Source organism: Primulina eburnea, chromosome 5 (assembly GCF_022965805.1).
Source record: "Primulina eburnea isolate SZY01 chromosome 5, ASM2296580v1, whole genome shotgun sequence".
NCBI lineage: Eukaryota > Viridiplantae > Streptophyta > Magnoliopsida > Lamiales > Gesneriaceae > Primulina > Primulina eburnea.
In genome coordinates this window covers 6,385,685-6,401,343 of record NC_133105.1, presented here as the reverse complement: position 1 = coordinate 6,401,343, position 15,659 = coordinate 6,385,685, and the positions used below count along the sequence as shown (strand labels likewise).

The window sequence follows — 15,659 nt, the reverse complement described above, 5'->3', positions numbered from 1 at the left end:
ATAAAATTCGGAATCATTTAAGGCCCAAAATGTAGAGGAGCTCTCGTAGAATCAAGAACTAACCAGAAAATTGTTGGAGATAACAGAAAACTGCATAAAAAATCCAAAAGGCGAAGGCTTCAGGGGTAAAAGTGAAATATATGAAGAAACAGTAATGCCATGAAGTGTACGGACGAAGATATGTTGGAGGCGGAGGCTGCCGCCTCTCCGCCGCAGGGTGTGGGATCCAATTCTGACCCCAACAACATCGTCAGGGATCTGTTGTCAATGGCTCGCCAGCTCGTTGATCAAGACAAGCCCTCCCAAGCTCTGCAAGCGGTAAATTTCTCTGACCTACTTGTATCTTTATCAATATTAGTTTTCTGACGAAAAGTTGGCTTTCTTGATTGCATCATGGTGGATCAACTATGAAATGTTCATTTAAACTATATGCCTCTATTGGTGACATCTCTCGTGACTGGTCATTTGAATTCTTTTGTATCCAATTTTGGGTTTCTTGAATTAGAGCAATAGCTAGCAGATGATATATTTACAAGCATTTCTTTCGTTTTTTTCCGTGGTTTGCTGGTTGTTTTGGTTTGAATCTTGTCATGTTTCAATAGCTCTGCCATTGCCACAAATGGAAAACATTTGGCTTTATGGGACTTGTGTCCCAGTCTCCCAGGTTTTGAATGGGAAAAACGTGGGTAAAACAAAAAAGAGATTGCCCAGCGGATTAGAGCGTAGCAATTTTTCCTCAAGTACTGTTGGTTTACCGAGAAAAATGCCGAGGGACATAAGATGGGATGTGTCAGGCGATGTTCACCGTCTTTTCCTCCGTTCATAAGCGTCGCAAATAATTGTTTATGACTGGTCACTAGTTTTGCTGCTTTATATGGTGCTATGTGTGCTCCTATCGCGGTATGATTTTGCTCATAATTGTTTATACAGCGGGTTGAGATGCCAATAGTTTTATTCATAAGATGGAATGGCACCACCTTTGTGATCGTGAAGCTGAGCTTATAAGCGAGACAGGCCCTAATGATTGCTAGGACATCGTGAAGAAGTTCTATATTCAAATCCTTCCAGCCTTTTGACATATTTGCGTTGCGATAATGATTCCTCATGTAAAACGACCAGTGATATAAATTGGCATTGTGGTTTTTCTCAACTTCTTGAGACGCCTCTTTCCACAAAGATAGTGTGTGACTAAAGGGAATTACGAATGGATATGCATCAGTATCTTTCTTGTTTTAGAATAAAATGTTTGGGTAATGTGCCCTGCCTGGTGGTTTATCACTGGTAATCTGATGATGATATTGGATGTCCCGAAGTCTTTGTCAGTTATTGGTTGCCATTTTTTAAGAGCACTGCTTTTTTACCAAAATTATTTGTTTGGTTAAAGGTGGTGACGGCTATGAAAATACAAGGTGGAGATGAAGCCGTCTCTGAAGCTCTTAATCGAGCACGAGAGCTATACATAAACAAAGTTCGAGCTAGTGCTGCTGCTGCAGAGTTGGCTTCACTGTTTGCCGAATGTGCTATTGCTGAGGCCATCCCTTCTCAACATGGAACCTCATTTCACAACATAAATGGCCACTCGAGTGAACCAGTAGCTCGAGGAACTTCAATCCTTGCTGAGACAGGACGTTCTCAAATCGTGCTTGATGCATCCTCAGATGGAAGCAGCTTCGTCTGTTTACAGTGCGGTGGTCTTGTGAGCAGTCATCGTAGAGAGGAACATTTTGCATTCTGGTGTAGCAAAATCTGAGTTTGCCGAGCACTTGGTGTTTGGCCTGTACATTTATCGTACGTTGACAGACATTTATGTGAAATGTGTGCAACATTCCAATGGGGTGCAGCGTAACATTTGATGGCCTCGAGCAGCGCGATGAAACAATCTTCACTTGGATGCAGGGTACCAGTGAAAGGATGCAGGTACCAGTGAAATTGGGTATATTATGAATCTGATGAATGTTCCATTGTGTCGTCGTATTTATATCTTTGGTATAGTGGATGCACAACATTCTTGTAGGTTTAGTGTCACATTATGATTTGCCGTTGATGGTTTAATAAGAACAGTGTGCAACGGAGGCACCGGATAAAATTTTCGAAAAAAAACATAAAATGCAGGTTGACTGAAAGATGTTAACCTGGTCGGACAGAGTTCGGATCCATACGGAAGAAATAAAAACAGGTTAACAGTACTACTAAACTAGTCCATCGTTTTTTCTCAAATTAACGAGTGCTTCATTGTATGTTCTGTACCGATATACACAAAGGCCAATCAGCCATCGACCAAAGAAAAAAGAAGAAACAAAAGAAATAAACACATGATACACAACCACTAGCGTATATTTGATACATTTCCCTCTCAAAGATTGATTTACATGACACTGGCCGTCAACGAAGATGCATTCAACAGTAGTTCCAATTCACAGAAATGTGACTAAGGCTACAAAACTCCAAGGTGGAAAACCACTTTTCCATTTCATACTCATTTCTACCATCGTAGTTACCAGTGTCTCCCAAAACTGTTACTTATACCTCCCCTGCTGCATTTCAATACACGGGATGAGAATGTGCTATGGCGTTATCAAAATAGATAGTGGCATCGACACATTCTGGTTTTACCTGCACTTATTTCAATACAATTCGCTATGTAGAGACAGTTGAGATATACAAGCTAGCGACCATTTCTATACATGACGTCATGAAGAGCTTGTGGACGAGGCCTAGTCCTCATGATGGTTTCATCACTGTGTCTAATCAATTCTGATAGTCTCCAAGGTTTTTGCCACTTCCATTTGAACTGTAACAACCACTGATGATGACTCCTCTTCCATCTCCACAGTTTCCCACCCTGTCCAACAAGTGCTAATTTCTTCATTGACAACTGTCCAATAGGAACCATCTGTGTTTGCCGGAACTTGAATAGTAAGTCAATGGAACTTTACGTAGCAACACAGAGTTCAAGGAATAGAAACCAACCTTTCTTGTTTGATCCATGAACGCAGCCGACTCTCTGACTGAACCATTAACTATTCCTGCGGTGTATTTGAGTTGTTTCTGTGCTGGAACGGGAATAGGAGAAAGAGAACCAGTCATGTCATCGGCATCGTGTTTGTGGATGCTTCCCTGTAGCAATTGTACGGTCCAGACATAAGTAGAAATAATTGAAAAACGAAATCAACTGAAGGAGAAAAACAAAAAACATAAACAAAAACAATCTTACTGCAGGTGGTGTTCCCGATGCCATGGCCACGGTATGTTTTAGCTCCTTCTCGACTTCCTTCCTTCTAACTTCACTTTGTCGCAACAACCCTACTAGTTCCTTTAACTGATCTTTCATCTCTTTGATTTCAACATCTTGTTCCCACAATTTGCACCTTTTGATCACAAGTAAATCCATAAAATTGATTTTTGTTCCGAAATGGTTTTTTTTACAGTAACTTGCTTCTCTAAATGCTAAATTATGTGACGTTTTGGTAAAAATACAAAAGGGACACAGAGAAGAAAATTTCAATCAGACTAGGAAAAACCTATTCACCTGGCTTCACCAAGATCGTTGAATGTATACTGGAGTAGGTTCTTTGCATCCCCCATAGAACGTAGTTGGTTCCAGCGTCCACGATTGCTGACGCAACGCTCTCGTTCTTCTGCTTCTGAAAGCTGTGAAGCCATTGCGACAAGTGAATTTGATGAAATACTCAGCATGCTTTCAAGAGAAGAAATTCTAGCCATTCTTGCGTTAGGTGACATTGAAGATGCCCTGAAAAAGATGAGAAACTAATCAACCACAGTTCAAAAAATTTCGTAACATTCAAGCATGAAATGCTGTCAATACTACACTGTGTAAGAACTAAGAAGAATAATGTCTAAATACGATATCGCCCACATGAATAAAGAACTAATTTTGATGTCATTCTCACCTAGAAAAGCCATTTTTTCCACTATTTGGAGAGACACCCTTCAAAGCAAATTCATCAACTTGTCTCAAAACAGCCAACTCTTCTGCCAATGCAGCTCTACTGGAAATGAGAAAACAAAGCTGTTAGATATAATACCGCGATTTGCATGTCTGAAGGTGCATGATGAAAATATAACATATAACACAATATTCAAATACCCAAACAAATTAAAGCAAATATCATTAAAACTATAACTACTGCATACACTTGGCTTTGCCTCTCATACTCATAACGAACTTCATGAACATTCACAATAACTTCGAGCTCATGCTCAATCCATCGCTGCATGGACTTCTCGTTACTCTGGAAAAAAAAGTTAGTTTTACACGGTCAAGTTTCGTCAGAAAAGATTAGCATCTTATTCACAAGGATTAGAGTATGCAGGTACCTGCCCATTAACACCATTTCCATTGCTAGACACTGAGAAAGAGATGACTATCAGTATACATATAAGAAGTGGGGGCTGTTCATTATTTCGTTTTTGGTGAACCATAAATATGAATACTTGAGTTTCCAAACATCATCAACATTGTTAGATTCCAGAAAATTTGGATGCGTCAAGTCATTACATCGCTCAGTACAAAGAACATGAGGTGACAAAACCAATAAAATTATCGAAAGAAAACACCTACCAGAGTTGTCGCGAGCTGATTTACGTGCTTCCAGCAATTCTTTCAGTCTCTTGGTAGCCATTGCAGCTTCCTCCGTCTTCCTCTGAAGGACCTGAAATAAAATATCAGGGAGTTCCCATTAGTATTTGTACATATTAAAAACGGAATGCTATCCTTTTGGAATCACTCTTTATTACAGCTAATATTTTATTCAAGGGAAAAATCGAGGGTAGGGCCAAATTTATCTCCAATAAATATAGTATGACATAGTAAATATTTAAATAAATATTTATTGGATTAAAGAATTCCAGTATTTTGCAAATAGATGAGTAAAGATAAGCTTAATTGTTCTGAACTCTATTTGTGATGCAAACAGAGGGTTAAAAAAACCGATTAACTGTTTCGACAACATTGATATCATATTAACATCTAACTATCTTTTTAGTCCATAAAAATTGAAACTAGACATAAGGTCTAACCATTTTTTGTCGCTGATTCAGTGCTTGCAATTTATGTCTCTCATACTCGTTTCTTCTTCCCTCCTTCCGTAACTGTATGGAGATTGTATGTCAAACAGAGCTCAATATTTGGAAGTAAGAGAAATCAGTAGCGAAATATACCTGCAGCAATTCCTTTTCGCGAGATGCCTTCCATTGTCGAAATTGTTCAGCCTCTTGCTTAATCTTATGTTGCAATTGAACCTACAAAATCACTGAATGTTAGAAACCAAAAAGTTTGACAAATATGAATAAACAGGAAGAAAATGTGCGACCTTTTGTGCCTTTATGCATTGTATTTCCTCTTGCAACTTTTTAGCAGCTTCATCGCTCTTCTGTTTCTGCTTTAGAAGTTGAACCTGATTCTCTTGTTTCTTTTTAAGATCTTGTATCTGATGTGTACAAATGGAAACATTTAGCATAGAAACATTAGAATGAGAAAAACAAAAGATAATTGAGACAGGTAATAAGCTACAAAAATGAAAAACGGAAAACCTGAGCTTCAAGAACTTTCAGTTTCTGTGCATGCACATCTTCCAATTTCTGTTGTTCACCAGTATTTGCAGAAAGATTTTCGACTTCTGTCAGAAGTCGATCCCTCTCATGCTGCATGAATTAATAGGTGGATGAGTTAGGTTAAATACATAAAGCTAACAGCATTATAATTTATCATACTACGAAACCTGAACAGTCCTTTTTTCCTCCTCTAGTTCCAATATTTTCTTTCCAAAATGTTGCTTAAGAGCCATGGCGTTATGGCCTCCAAAAAGTTTCATTTCTGACTGCAAGATGATGTACAAATTTAGACTCAGTTAAACAAATATTGGCAAGAAAATTGTTCCATACAGTGCAATAGTGGCAAATGTGCACATATCTATACTTTATTCTATATTATTGAGCATTCAAACACAGACACTAATAATTTTTCTTCTAGAGTTAGAGGATGTATTTTCTGATATGAACAGAAAATATCAGCCAAATATGCCCATCAAAGATAGAAGCTGATTTTAGAATGTCAATTACCTCCTTCTGCTCCAATCTTCGATTCAATTCATTCAGTTCTTTATCCATACTATTCTGCAAATAAGTATGCTCCAACTCTTTAGCCGTATCTTCATCAACTTCTCCAGAATCACCTGAAATCATTCACAAACAAACCACAAGTACAGAAATTACTCTTGAATATCTAAAGGTAAATTAAGTTTAACTACGTAAATTCCTCCGTCTTGACAGGATTCGACTTTGATTCATGGATAGAAAACTGAAGATTAATTGGAAGCTAAGTTCGAACTCGAAAAACATACTGCTCTCACTCATTTCATAGTCAGGTGATTCCATATTTTGCAATCCCCTTTTGAGCCCTTCACTTTTTATCAAACCATTTCCATAAACCTGCAATGTAGTAATTTCACTTCGAAGAATGACAGTATAGATTTACACAATCTTTGATATTTGATGCCAAATGAATCATCTATTTATGATTGAATGACCCTTAAAATATAATTGCATACTTTAGAGTCAGCTTCATATAGCTCAAAGGAAGTGCCCCTATTGCGAAACTCATTGAGTTCCCGACACAGCTCCTCATTAGTAGCCTCGAGAAAAGAAATCCTATCCTTGAGACCCTGTACAAGTTTAACACTAGCTAAGACTCTTCCTCTATTTATTTTTAAACACGTGAAAGCTTCATGTTTGTACCAGTTGAAGACTTTTCAACCACAAAGGGGGTTAAGAATAAGGATAATCCACTTCACCTGCATGTCATTAAAGGAAACTCCTCCTCCACGAGCACAAAGTTCTGCTTGCATAAATTCTAATTGCTGACGCATCCTCATCATTTCATTAGATATTGGGTCTCTGTTAATCTGATCATCGAGAAACTAAATTCATTCAATTTGAAAACATTGAAAGGTAACCATCGGCAGTTAATATGGTAAAAATAACACATTGAATATGGGGAGAAACAGATTCTACTGCAACACTTACAACAGGTTTATTCTGGATATTTCGAGCACGATTGGCATACTTTAAAGTGTTGAGGGTTTCTTCAGCATTAATATCAGCAGGACTAATACACGCTGATGAGATGAGTTAAAACACAAAGAGCATCAGTAGTCTAAAGGTATTCCTTTAAACATTTTAAACCACATTTCTGAAGATACGAAAATAGATTACTGGGATATGGAAGTTTTAATGAAAATCAGGCACAAAAAAGCTTATGACAAACTATGCATTACCTATCATAACTGTTCTACTGTTGCCACCGAGAGAATCCTGCCAACATCCAAAGAATAAAATTTTAAGAACCATGGAGGGATAACTACTGCATTATACAGGAAATGATGTGACAGACCTGCAGTAACCGAGTAAGTTTGCTGTCCCGATATGGCACATGAACTCCCTCTTTTCGCTTTTTCTCATCACCAAGAGCACTAATAACATTCCCAAGAGCAAGAAGCCCCTTGTTAATGTGAACGCCTGTAAAAGATATGTTACAAACATTCAACATGAAAATGAGCCCATATGAACAGATAAAAATTACTTCTCTAACTCTAACCTTCTTTAAATCGTAAGCCATCAGAGCCTGTTCTCTTGGCACGTTCTGATCCGGCAAGATCCACCAGATGCAACTTGGCACAGAGATATTCATCAGCCATACAGTCAGGTAAATTGCCATCATTAGACTGACCTGGTTGGAGTTTACGCATCTGCTCCATTGTTATGGTGAATATGGCATGAGAACGGCTGAGAGAGAAGAAGAAATTATTGCAGTCATCAATAACTTGACCAAAGTTAGGCAGAAGATTTCAGCAAGAGATGCATCTTTTCATCTACTATGCCATCTACACTTTTCAAACCAGGAAAGACCTACTATCCTGTTCATTATCGTGTGAAAGTTCGATGAATATGGATATAGTGAATACACAGGTTAAATCGATTAACATAGCCTTTTGTAAGGCAACATTCACAAACTACAGGTGTCAGAGGATATGTTGAGAACTTAGAACAAATGGCCATCAGTTATACACTTATTTTTCTATAGGAAAAACAGTAGGATTTTGAAATGCAGTGGCATAATAATAGGGAAAAGTGGTTAGGCCATTATAGTTCAGCCAACTGAGGAACTTCGACCAAACAGTTTAGACACATGAATTTGCAGCAAATTACAACTTAATAGACACCAACAGTTGATATTGGATCACCGACCTCGATTGGTTGTTCATGTTTGTACTCCCAGTTGCTCTGCTTAGTGATCCTTTCTCCAGGCAATCAACCATTTCTTTGAGTGTATTTACACTGCATTCAGTGGATCCAGCAAGCGTAATTACACCATCTGATGTTTCACGGATTTGTATAGGAGGTTTCCCAGGGATGTTTACTTTTCCCGCATGTCCATTTGCTACCTCTGGCTTACTGGCGGAATTGGGATCGAGAAGGTCTTGTACCTCTTCTTTATGAATCTATAGGAAGAAGAAGATACAATCTCAACCATAACATGAGATGCTATATAAATCGGACGCTAATATGAAACAAAATATCATGAACATTATAATGCTCGCAATCCTTCATTAATAGCTTTTTTTTAACCTTAATTAAAAAGAAAGACATTATCTAAATATTACATGTAATATAGCCTTTGTCTTCACATGTATAAATGCATGAAAGCATTATAATTATTTTCTTCTAGACACGTTTCTTCTTATTGGAGTGGAGGAAACGTTCTTTTCATTTAAATGATATGCAGGATACCTATAGATGTAAAGGTAATCACTTAAAGATCAATAGAAGAACCGGACAAGGTGATTGGATAAACCTCAATGAAGGAAACATGCAGTTGGAATTCAATTTCATTCTTCAATGTTTCAATCTTGCTAAACAAAGCATTCATCACTTTGGGAATTAGCCCAGTTTCATATCCATCTTTGAGACTAGTACCCATGGTGTATGTTTTTCCTGACCCGGTCTGCACCACATTGGAAAGTCAAACATTTAAATATCATAATTAACCCTAGCCACCAATATAAAGTGAACCTCATTAGTGAACAAAAGGTTAACAGCATGTAATCTCACCTGTCCATAGGCAAGAACAGTAGCATTATAACCTTGAAACAAGCCATCGACAAGTGGTGCAACACATTCATCGTACATTAGTGTCGATGGAGATCCCGTGCTTCCATAAACATGATCAAATGTAAATGAATGGGAACCAATTTGTACCTGTTGCACAGTGTAGTATCCATTACAATAAAAGAATTGATGAGCTAGGCAATCTGAATATTTAGTGCATTTTTAGTACGTAAATATAAGACAAACTTCTTAAATAGAAAATTCACTAGTCCGAACCAGGAAATCAAAATAGAAACGGTTCTGGAACAAAAACGTTAAAAATCATACATCCTACAAAAATTTTTGGGTAAACTTCGAGGAACTGAGAAAGTAAATAGATATCGCAAACTCAGATGTGTGTAGCGTTCTTGCACAAATGCATATTCATGCAGCTAAATTAGGCAAAATTTTCAAACGTTTTAACTCGAACCTTCTTTCTTCTAAAGTGTATATAACAACAATAAACATCACAATATAAGAGAGGATTCGTATTAATCCTCCTGTAAATATGAACAGATACAAAACACAAAACAAAACCAGGAAGGAAAAGAATTGGTTTTTTATACTAAGTTCCAAAAGAAGGAATCATCCAACAAAAGTTGATTCCACCAAAATATCTCCATGTATCCAGAATGGGAATGAAGTCAAAATACGTAAATACAGAAAGGGGTAAAGAAAAAAGAAAAATTTGTGTACAGAGCAACAAATCCCAGAAACAATCAATGATCCAATACAGAATCTTCAAGGGTATCAGATGCCAAATGTTTTTTCTTCTATATCAGAGACCAATCCCACTCAAAATCCTGAATGGTTTAACAAGTCCAGAAATTTTTAAGGAAGAACATAATATGATCTTCCTGTGCCTCAAACTTCCATCACTTCCACTTCCATGAATTTGCGTTTTTCAAGTGCTAAAAAAAGTCGTCTCATAACAATGCAAAAGAAAATGTGAGAATTATGAAAGTTTTTGCTATTGTTAGACAACTCAACACTGGATTGCTGTGGAATCACCAAAGAGCTCACAAACACAGCACCATGCACAGCCTCCAGTAATCACAAGCAAGAAAACCAAAACTCTTTAGCATCACAGAACGATCAGATCTTTACGAATCCAATCAATTCCACAAGAAAAAAAAAAGGCCAAATTCATCCCACAATCAATCACAGCACCAAAACGCATGTTTCTTCAAATTGCAGCAAATTCACAACTCCACACTAAAAACAGGTCTCACGTGACAAACATTGACAGTACCTGAGGCTTCCCAGGTACTACGGTAACACAATCTTCACAGCCCTGAAGCCTTTCGTCTCCTACCAAAGGTCTGATGTGAACTGCAACTTTTACGCAACAATCCTCCCCAGAAGAATTAGCTTCCATCGGGAGCGACAAACTTTAACAAAATAACGAAAAAATAAAGTAAACCAAACCCACAAGAAAGAGAAAGCTAAAATGTATTAATGCGGGGTTGACAAACAGTTCAGCAGAAATTTGTACAGAAATGAAGGTGGAGAGGAGAATTTCTTGGACCAGAAAATGATGCAGCAACCAGAGAGAGAGCGACGAAAAGCTAAGAAGATTGCCAACTAGATAGTGCAAGAGAGAGAAGAGAGTGTACACACAAAAAGGGCAGTTGAGGGAATTGAAGAAGACGAAGAACAATCCTCTCCTCTTCTCTCTCCGAGGTTGTTTCAGTGTGTGTAGCTAGCTGTGAGCAAAGACAGCGCACCTTTGCTCGATATATTATTAATAACTTGTGTCAAACTTTATTCAAACGTAAATAATTTAATTAGCTCCTTCATAAAAATAAATATCAAATCTCAAATAAATTGTACATATATCATTATTATAATTTTGTGAGATGTCTTACATCCATTGATTTCAGAGTTTGTATCTATGAACTTGAACGGTTATCCTTTAAACTAACTTTTTAGAGTTGAGTTAGATTTAAATCTCAATCTTAACAAGATCAGAGTCCAGACCCACCATTATGTATTGGAATGTTCTATGGATCATCCGATAATATCTTATAAACTTTACATTCCAAATGTCCACTGTGGAGGCTTGAGTTATGTGTTGGACTGTCCTATAGGCCACTCAATAATATTTTGTAAACTTCACGTTCCATATATTCATTCTAAGGAGGTGATATCTTTGTTAGATTAAGTTCTTGTAAGTTGTATATACAGACTTCGATAATTCTAATTTCTTGAACTAGTTTTTTAGGTTGTGTTATGTTCAGATATCAATTTGAACACGTATCATTCATATGCAATGTCATACTAGTCCATCAATAGAAAATTATTAAAGGTGGAAAAAAAAAACCTGTTATTACACTCAAATGTAACATTTGATCAATTGCAATACCAAAAACCAATACTTTCTAATTTAAAAGACAATTTATACTTCTTTTTTCCCGAACTCATTAATCAAACTTTTACTCAACTGATTTTTCATTGGTTCGACCATTAAATAAATCTGGATATGTTTATAACTCTTTGACATTTTCGTATCATGTTTTTGTATTATACTCTCTAATCATCCGTGTAGCTAAAATACCATATCAACGATCCCTCAAAAAACATTATAATGATGTATAATTTATTTTCGTTTCTTTCTCTTTCGAGTTGGTCTCACATGAGACCGTCTCACGGATACTAATCTGTGAGACGGGTCAACCCTACTCATATTCACAATAAAAAGTAATACTCTAAGCATAAAAAATTATACTTTTCATGGATGACCCAAATAAGAAATCCGTCTCACAAATTCGACCCGTGAGACCGTCTCACACAAATTTTTGCCTTCTCTTTCAATTAGCTAAAAAAAGGATGTTACCAGGCCTAACGGTCAGCATCAAGTCTCCAGTGATACTCCATAAATGATTTGTTTCCTTTGTTTAATTAAAAACTTGGTTTTTGTTAAGACTTACGGGTACAAATCTTGTTGTATACGTCGATTCACGCTACCAATTCCCATTTACGAGTCAATTAATGTCTGGACTTAAAATTAGTTGGCAATCCATCACCCTAACAAGATCTTCACTCCTTTTAAAAATATATAATGATCTTATAAACGATTCATTTATTAAAATTAGGGGTGTTCATCGATCTATTCGGTTCGGTTTTTGGTTTTTTATTTTGGTTTTTTTTTGTTTTCGGTTTTAGAAATATATAATCCGATATCCGAACTATTTTTCTTCGGTTCGGTTTTTTACTAAAATGGTTTGGTTAATTTGGTTTTGATATAATTATGTAAATTAATAATATAAATATATTGTAAGATATAAAATGTTAACTTTCTATATGTTTTCTAGTAAAATATTTAAATATAAGGTCTAAATTAATTAAACAAACATCAATCAACTAAAAATTGTTCAAAATGGTTTTTCTTTCACTAAACATCATATTAAAATATATAATATAAATAAAAATAAAAAAATATTAATTTAATGAAATTTCGGTTTTTTCGGTTTTGACATACATAATCCAAAATCGAACCAAATAAACTTCGGTTTTAACATTTATATCCGAATTACAAAATTCAGCTTTCAGTTCAGTTCGGTGTTCGATTTTTTCGGTTTAGATTTTCGGTTTTTTCGGTTTTATCCGAAGTTTGAACACCCCTAATTAAAATAATAATATCAATATGATTGAATCATAAAATAATTTGAGTTAATCATGTTCATAAATCGAAAATAAATATGAATCAACTGTTACAGAATCACGTCATATAGTCATGTTTGTGATGCGTGATATTGAAATTACTTAATGTGAACAAAAAATAAATAAAGTTTTGCTTTTTTTAAAAAATATTTTTTGATATCATAGAGAAGCTTTGCTAGGAAATGAAACGTAAATGAATTAAATAAACTTAAAAAAAAAAAAAAAAAAAAAAGAGAGAGAGAACAGCGACGCGCGGCTCCCAACGGTATCCGTGTTTCCCCCGCTTTCTGGTGAATGTGCATTTACCTTTTTACCCACCACTGGCTTTAGTGGATTGTACGTTTGGTATTGGAATAAGAATAACAGGAAAAAAGGTGCAAAAGACAGGTAAAACCACGTGATGTATGGAATCCACTCCCACTAGCACGAGGGCACTCTTGTCTCTGCATACAAACAAAGTACAATACACGCACTCTACACTCATTTATTACCATATATATGTGCATGTACACTTTTTTTAAATATAAAAAAAATTAGATATGTGCATGTACACTTGTTTAAAAAACTTTTTTATTAAACGAATTTTTTTAAATAAAAAATCGACTTATTTTTAGTTTTTGTTTTATTTTTAAATTTTTTTTTATAGGAGCGATTAGTTTTTGGATTTGAAGGGGTTTTTTTGTGTGGAAGAAAGTGATATTGATTTTGATTATCTTTATCGATACGTTATCAAATGAATTTATCGCATAGATTTGTCTTTGTCTTATTAGTATGATGAGTGAGTCTTATGTGAGACCGTCTCACGGGTCATAATCCGTGAGACGGGTCAACCCTACCCATATTCACAATAAAAAGTAATACTCTTAGCATAAAAATTAATACTTTTTCATGGGTGACCCAAATAAGAGATCCGTCTCCCAAATACGACCCGTGAGACCGTCTCACACAAGTTTTTGTCTAGTATGATATGCAGACTGTATCATTAACTTGAAAGTTTACCCAATAAATGCCGAAATATAATAGCTACAAATTTTATCGTCATAAAAAATTATTTAAATATATACAAATTATATTAGTTTTTATGTATAATATGTTTTTGTGTAAGATATTATATGCCATCACTATTACAATTTTTTAATCACATGCCAAAAATTATATGAGATCGTTTCATTAGTTAATTTTATTAGAAGAATCTCTAATCTGACCCGACTCATTAAAAATTTTATATATAAATATAATGGATTCGTGTCATGAATATAAATTTATGATGCGATATATTATAATTTAAATTATTCTGATGAACTAATTAATTAGTGGACCCTTTTTAATCATCAATTCACTTCCCGTTATTGGTTGCGTGGGGTGGGGTGAAGGCTGTGGGGTACTATTCCCAAAATCATGTAGAAAAATAGATATTTCACTAAAATTAAATATTTTTTGATTGACTAAATATATCTGGATAATGGATCCCATCACATTTAATTATAAGCATAAATAAACATATACAAAGGAAAAGATATTTTGTTGAATTATGCCGATTGTCACACAACATGTGTGATGTTTTCGTATCACAAATAATTATCACAATTAAAGTGTGATTATTGGCCATTGTGGCTTTCAATCAAGACACAAAGTCACATGTTAGGAGACAAATTATAAGCAACTTAATGCTAATTAAAAACCCACAATTGATAGAAACTCACAAGCTAAGGGAGGCGAATGATTCACATATTAAGAAATTTTTGGATCGATTTTGTTTGTTTGTTTAAGCTTAAGGCAAAAACTTGTGTGAAACGGTCTTACGAGGTCTTATTTTTTTGAGACAGATCATTTATTTGAGCCACCTATGAAAAGTATTACTTTTCATGTTAAGAGTATTATTTTTTATTGTGAATATCGGTAAGGTTGACACGTCTACAAATAAAAATATGTGAGATCATCTCGCAAGAAACTTTATCTACGGTTAATAATGGAGTTGAACTTTTGACATAATAGACTAACTAATAAATTTAAAATCATTATATGTTAAGATGTACACAAAAACTCTCATTAAACTGTCCACGTATATCCGATCCGACAAAACTAATGCAAATTATAGTATTACTTTCTACTATAAATATAAATTAGATCGACTCGTCTCATGAATATAGATCTGCGAGACCATCTAAAAAGAAACTATACTATAAAATATAAAATCACATTTTTATCGTTATCCAAGTCATTATTTGATTACACGACGATGAAAAACAATCGATATATCATCATGCATACCAAACGATATATAACAAAAAATTAGTGATGATAAAATTATCATTTATATATTTGATATTTTAAGTTTAACAAAAGGGAATTTTAAAAAATTAATTGTTATATAGAAAACATTAAGAAAGGGATTAGAATGAAAGGGACAACGGTTGAAAAGTGGTAGCAATGTAAAAGGGTGAGGCCCACACATCTAGAGATAACCAGCTGGTAGTCTCCACCTCACATGGGCTTTTCACCACCCCAATAATCTCTTGGGCCCACTCTCGCCCAGTCAGATTCAAGGCTCCTTGTAGGGCCCAGTCCACAGAAATTAGTGGTACTTTATTATTATTATTACTACTTCACTATTTTACCAAACAAGTTTACTTATTTATTATATATATTGAAAGTATCTGAATTTTGAAACCTTCATCAAAAGTCATGTGGTGGATCATTCTTCATTTATTTATTTTGAGTGTGAACAAGTTCATAATTCACACATTTATAATAGTTATTTTACCTGTCATCAAGTCACATAATATGCATGGAAGAAAGTGCGTAACAACAAATATAACATTATGTTGGGT

The 15,659-nt window shown here is 35.2% G+C and overlaps 2 protein-coding genes across 2 annotated transcripts; one reads left to right on the top strand and one right to left on the bottom strand.

Moving 5' to 3' along the window:
• The first annotated feature begins 47 nt into the window (after window positions 1–47).
• On the top strand, window positions 48–2,313 carry LOC140832742 (uncharacterized). Its single transcript, XM_073196906.1, has 2 exons — window positions 48–318; window positions 1,385–2,313. The coding sequence occupies exons 1-2, from the start codon at window positions 160–162 to the stop codon at window positions 1,748–1,750; spliced, it is 525 nt and encodes a 174-aa protein (XP_073053007.1). The 5' UTR covers window positions 48–159; the 3' UTR covers window positions 1,751–2,313.
• LOC140832740 (kinesin-like protein KIN-4A) lies at window positions 1,640–10,878 on the bottom strand. Its single transcript, XM_073196905.1, has 26 exons — window positions 10,786–10,878; window positions 10,418–10,556; window positions 9,130–9,276; window positions 8,873–9,022; window positions 8,266–8,519; window positions 7,616–7,803; window positions 7,412–7,536; window positions 7,296–7,332; window positions 7,045–7,136; window positions 6,813–6,923; window positions 6,570–6,683; window positions 6,363–6,450; window positions 6,082–6,194; window positions 5,742–5,840; window positions 5,554–5,664; window positions 5,334–5,450; window positions 5,182–5,262; window positions 5,041–5,112; window positions 4,583–4,673; window positions 4,339–4,370; window positions 4,156–4,253; window positions 3,912–4,010; window positions 3,530–3,751; window positions 3,215–3,368; window positions 2,971–3,117; window positions 1,640–2,893 (listed from the first exon to the last, which is right to left on the bottom strand). Exons 2-26 carry the CDS (start codon window positions 10,541–10,543, stop codon window positions 2,666–2,668), a joined length of 3,096 nt encoding a protein of 1,031 aa, XP_073053006.1. The 5' UTR covers window positions 10,544–10,556; window positions 10,786–10,878; the 3' UTR covers window positions 1,640–2,665.
• Between the last annotated feature and the right edge of the window lie 4,781 nt (window positions 10,879–15,659).

Excerpts from the sequence above, each read along its gene's own strand:
- LOC140832742 (XM_073196906.1), top strand. The coding sequence starts at position 160 with ATGAAGTGTACGGACGAAGATATGTTGGAGGCGGAGGCTGCCGCCTCT. Across the intron at positions 319-1,384 it reads CCTCCCAAGCTCTGCAAGCG|GTGGTGACGGCTATGAAAAT; the intron begins GTAAATTTCTCT and ends GTTTGGTTAAAG.
- LOC140832740 (XM_073196905.1), bottom strand. The coding sequence starts at position 10,543 with ATGGAAGCTAATTCTTCTGGGGAGGATTGTTGCGTAAAAGTTGCAGTT. Across the intron at positions 7,333-7,411 it reads AACTTACTCGGTTACTGCAG|GATTCTCTCGGTGGCAACAG; the intron begins GTCTGTCACATC and ends GGATGTTGGCAG. Across the intron at positions 5,665-5,741 it reads AGGAAAAAAGGACTGTTCAG|CATGAGAGGGATCGACTTCT; the intron begins GTTTCGTAGTAT and ends TAATTCATGCAG.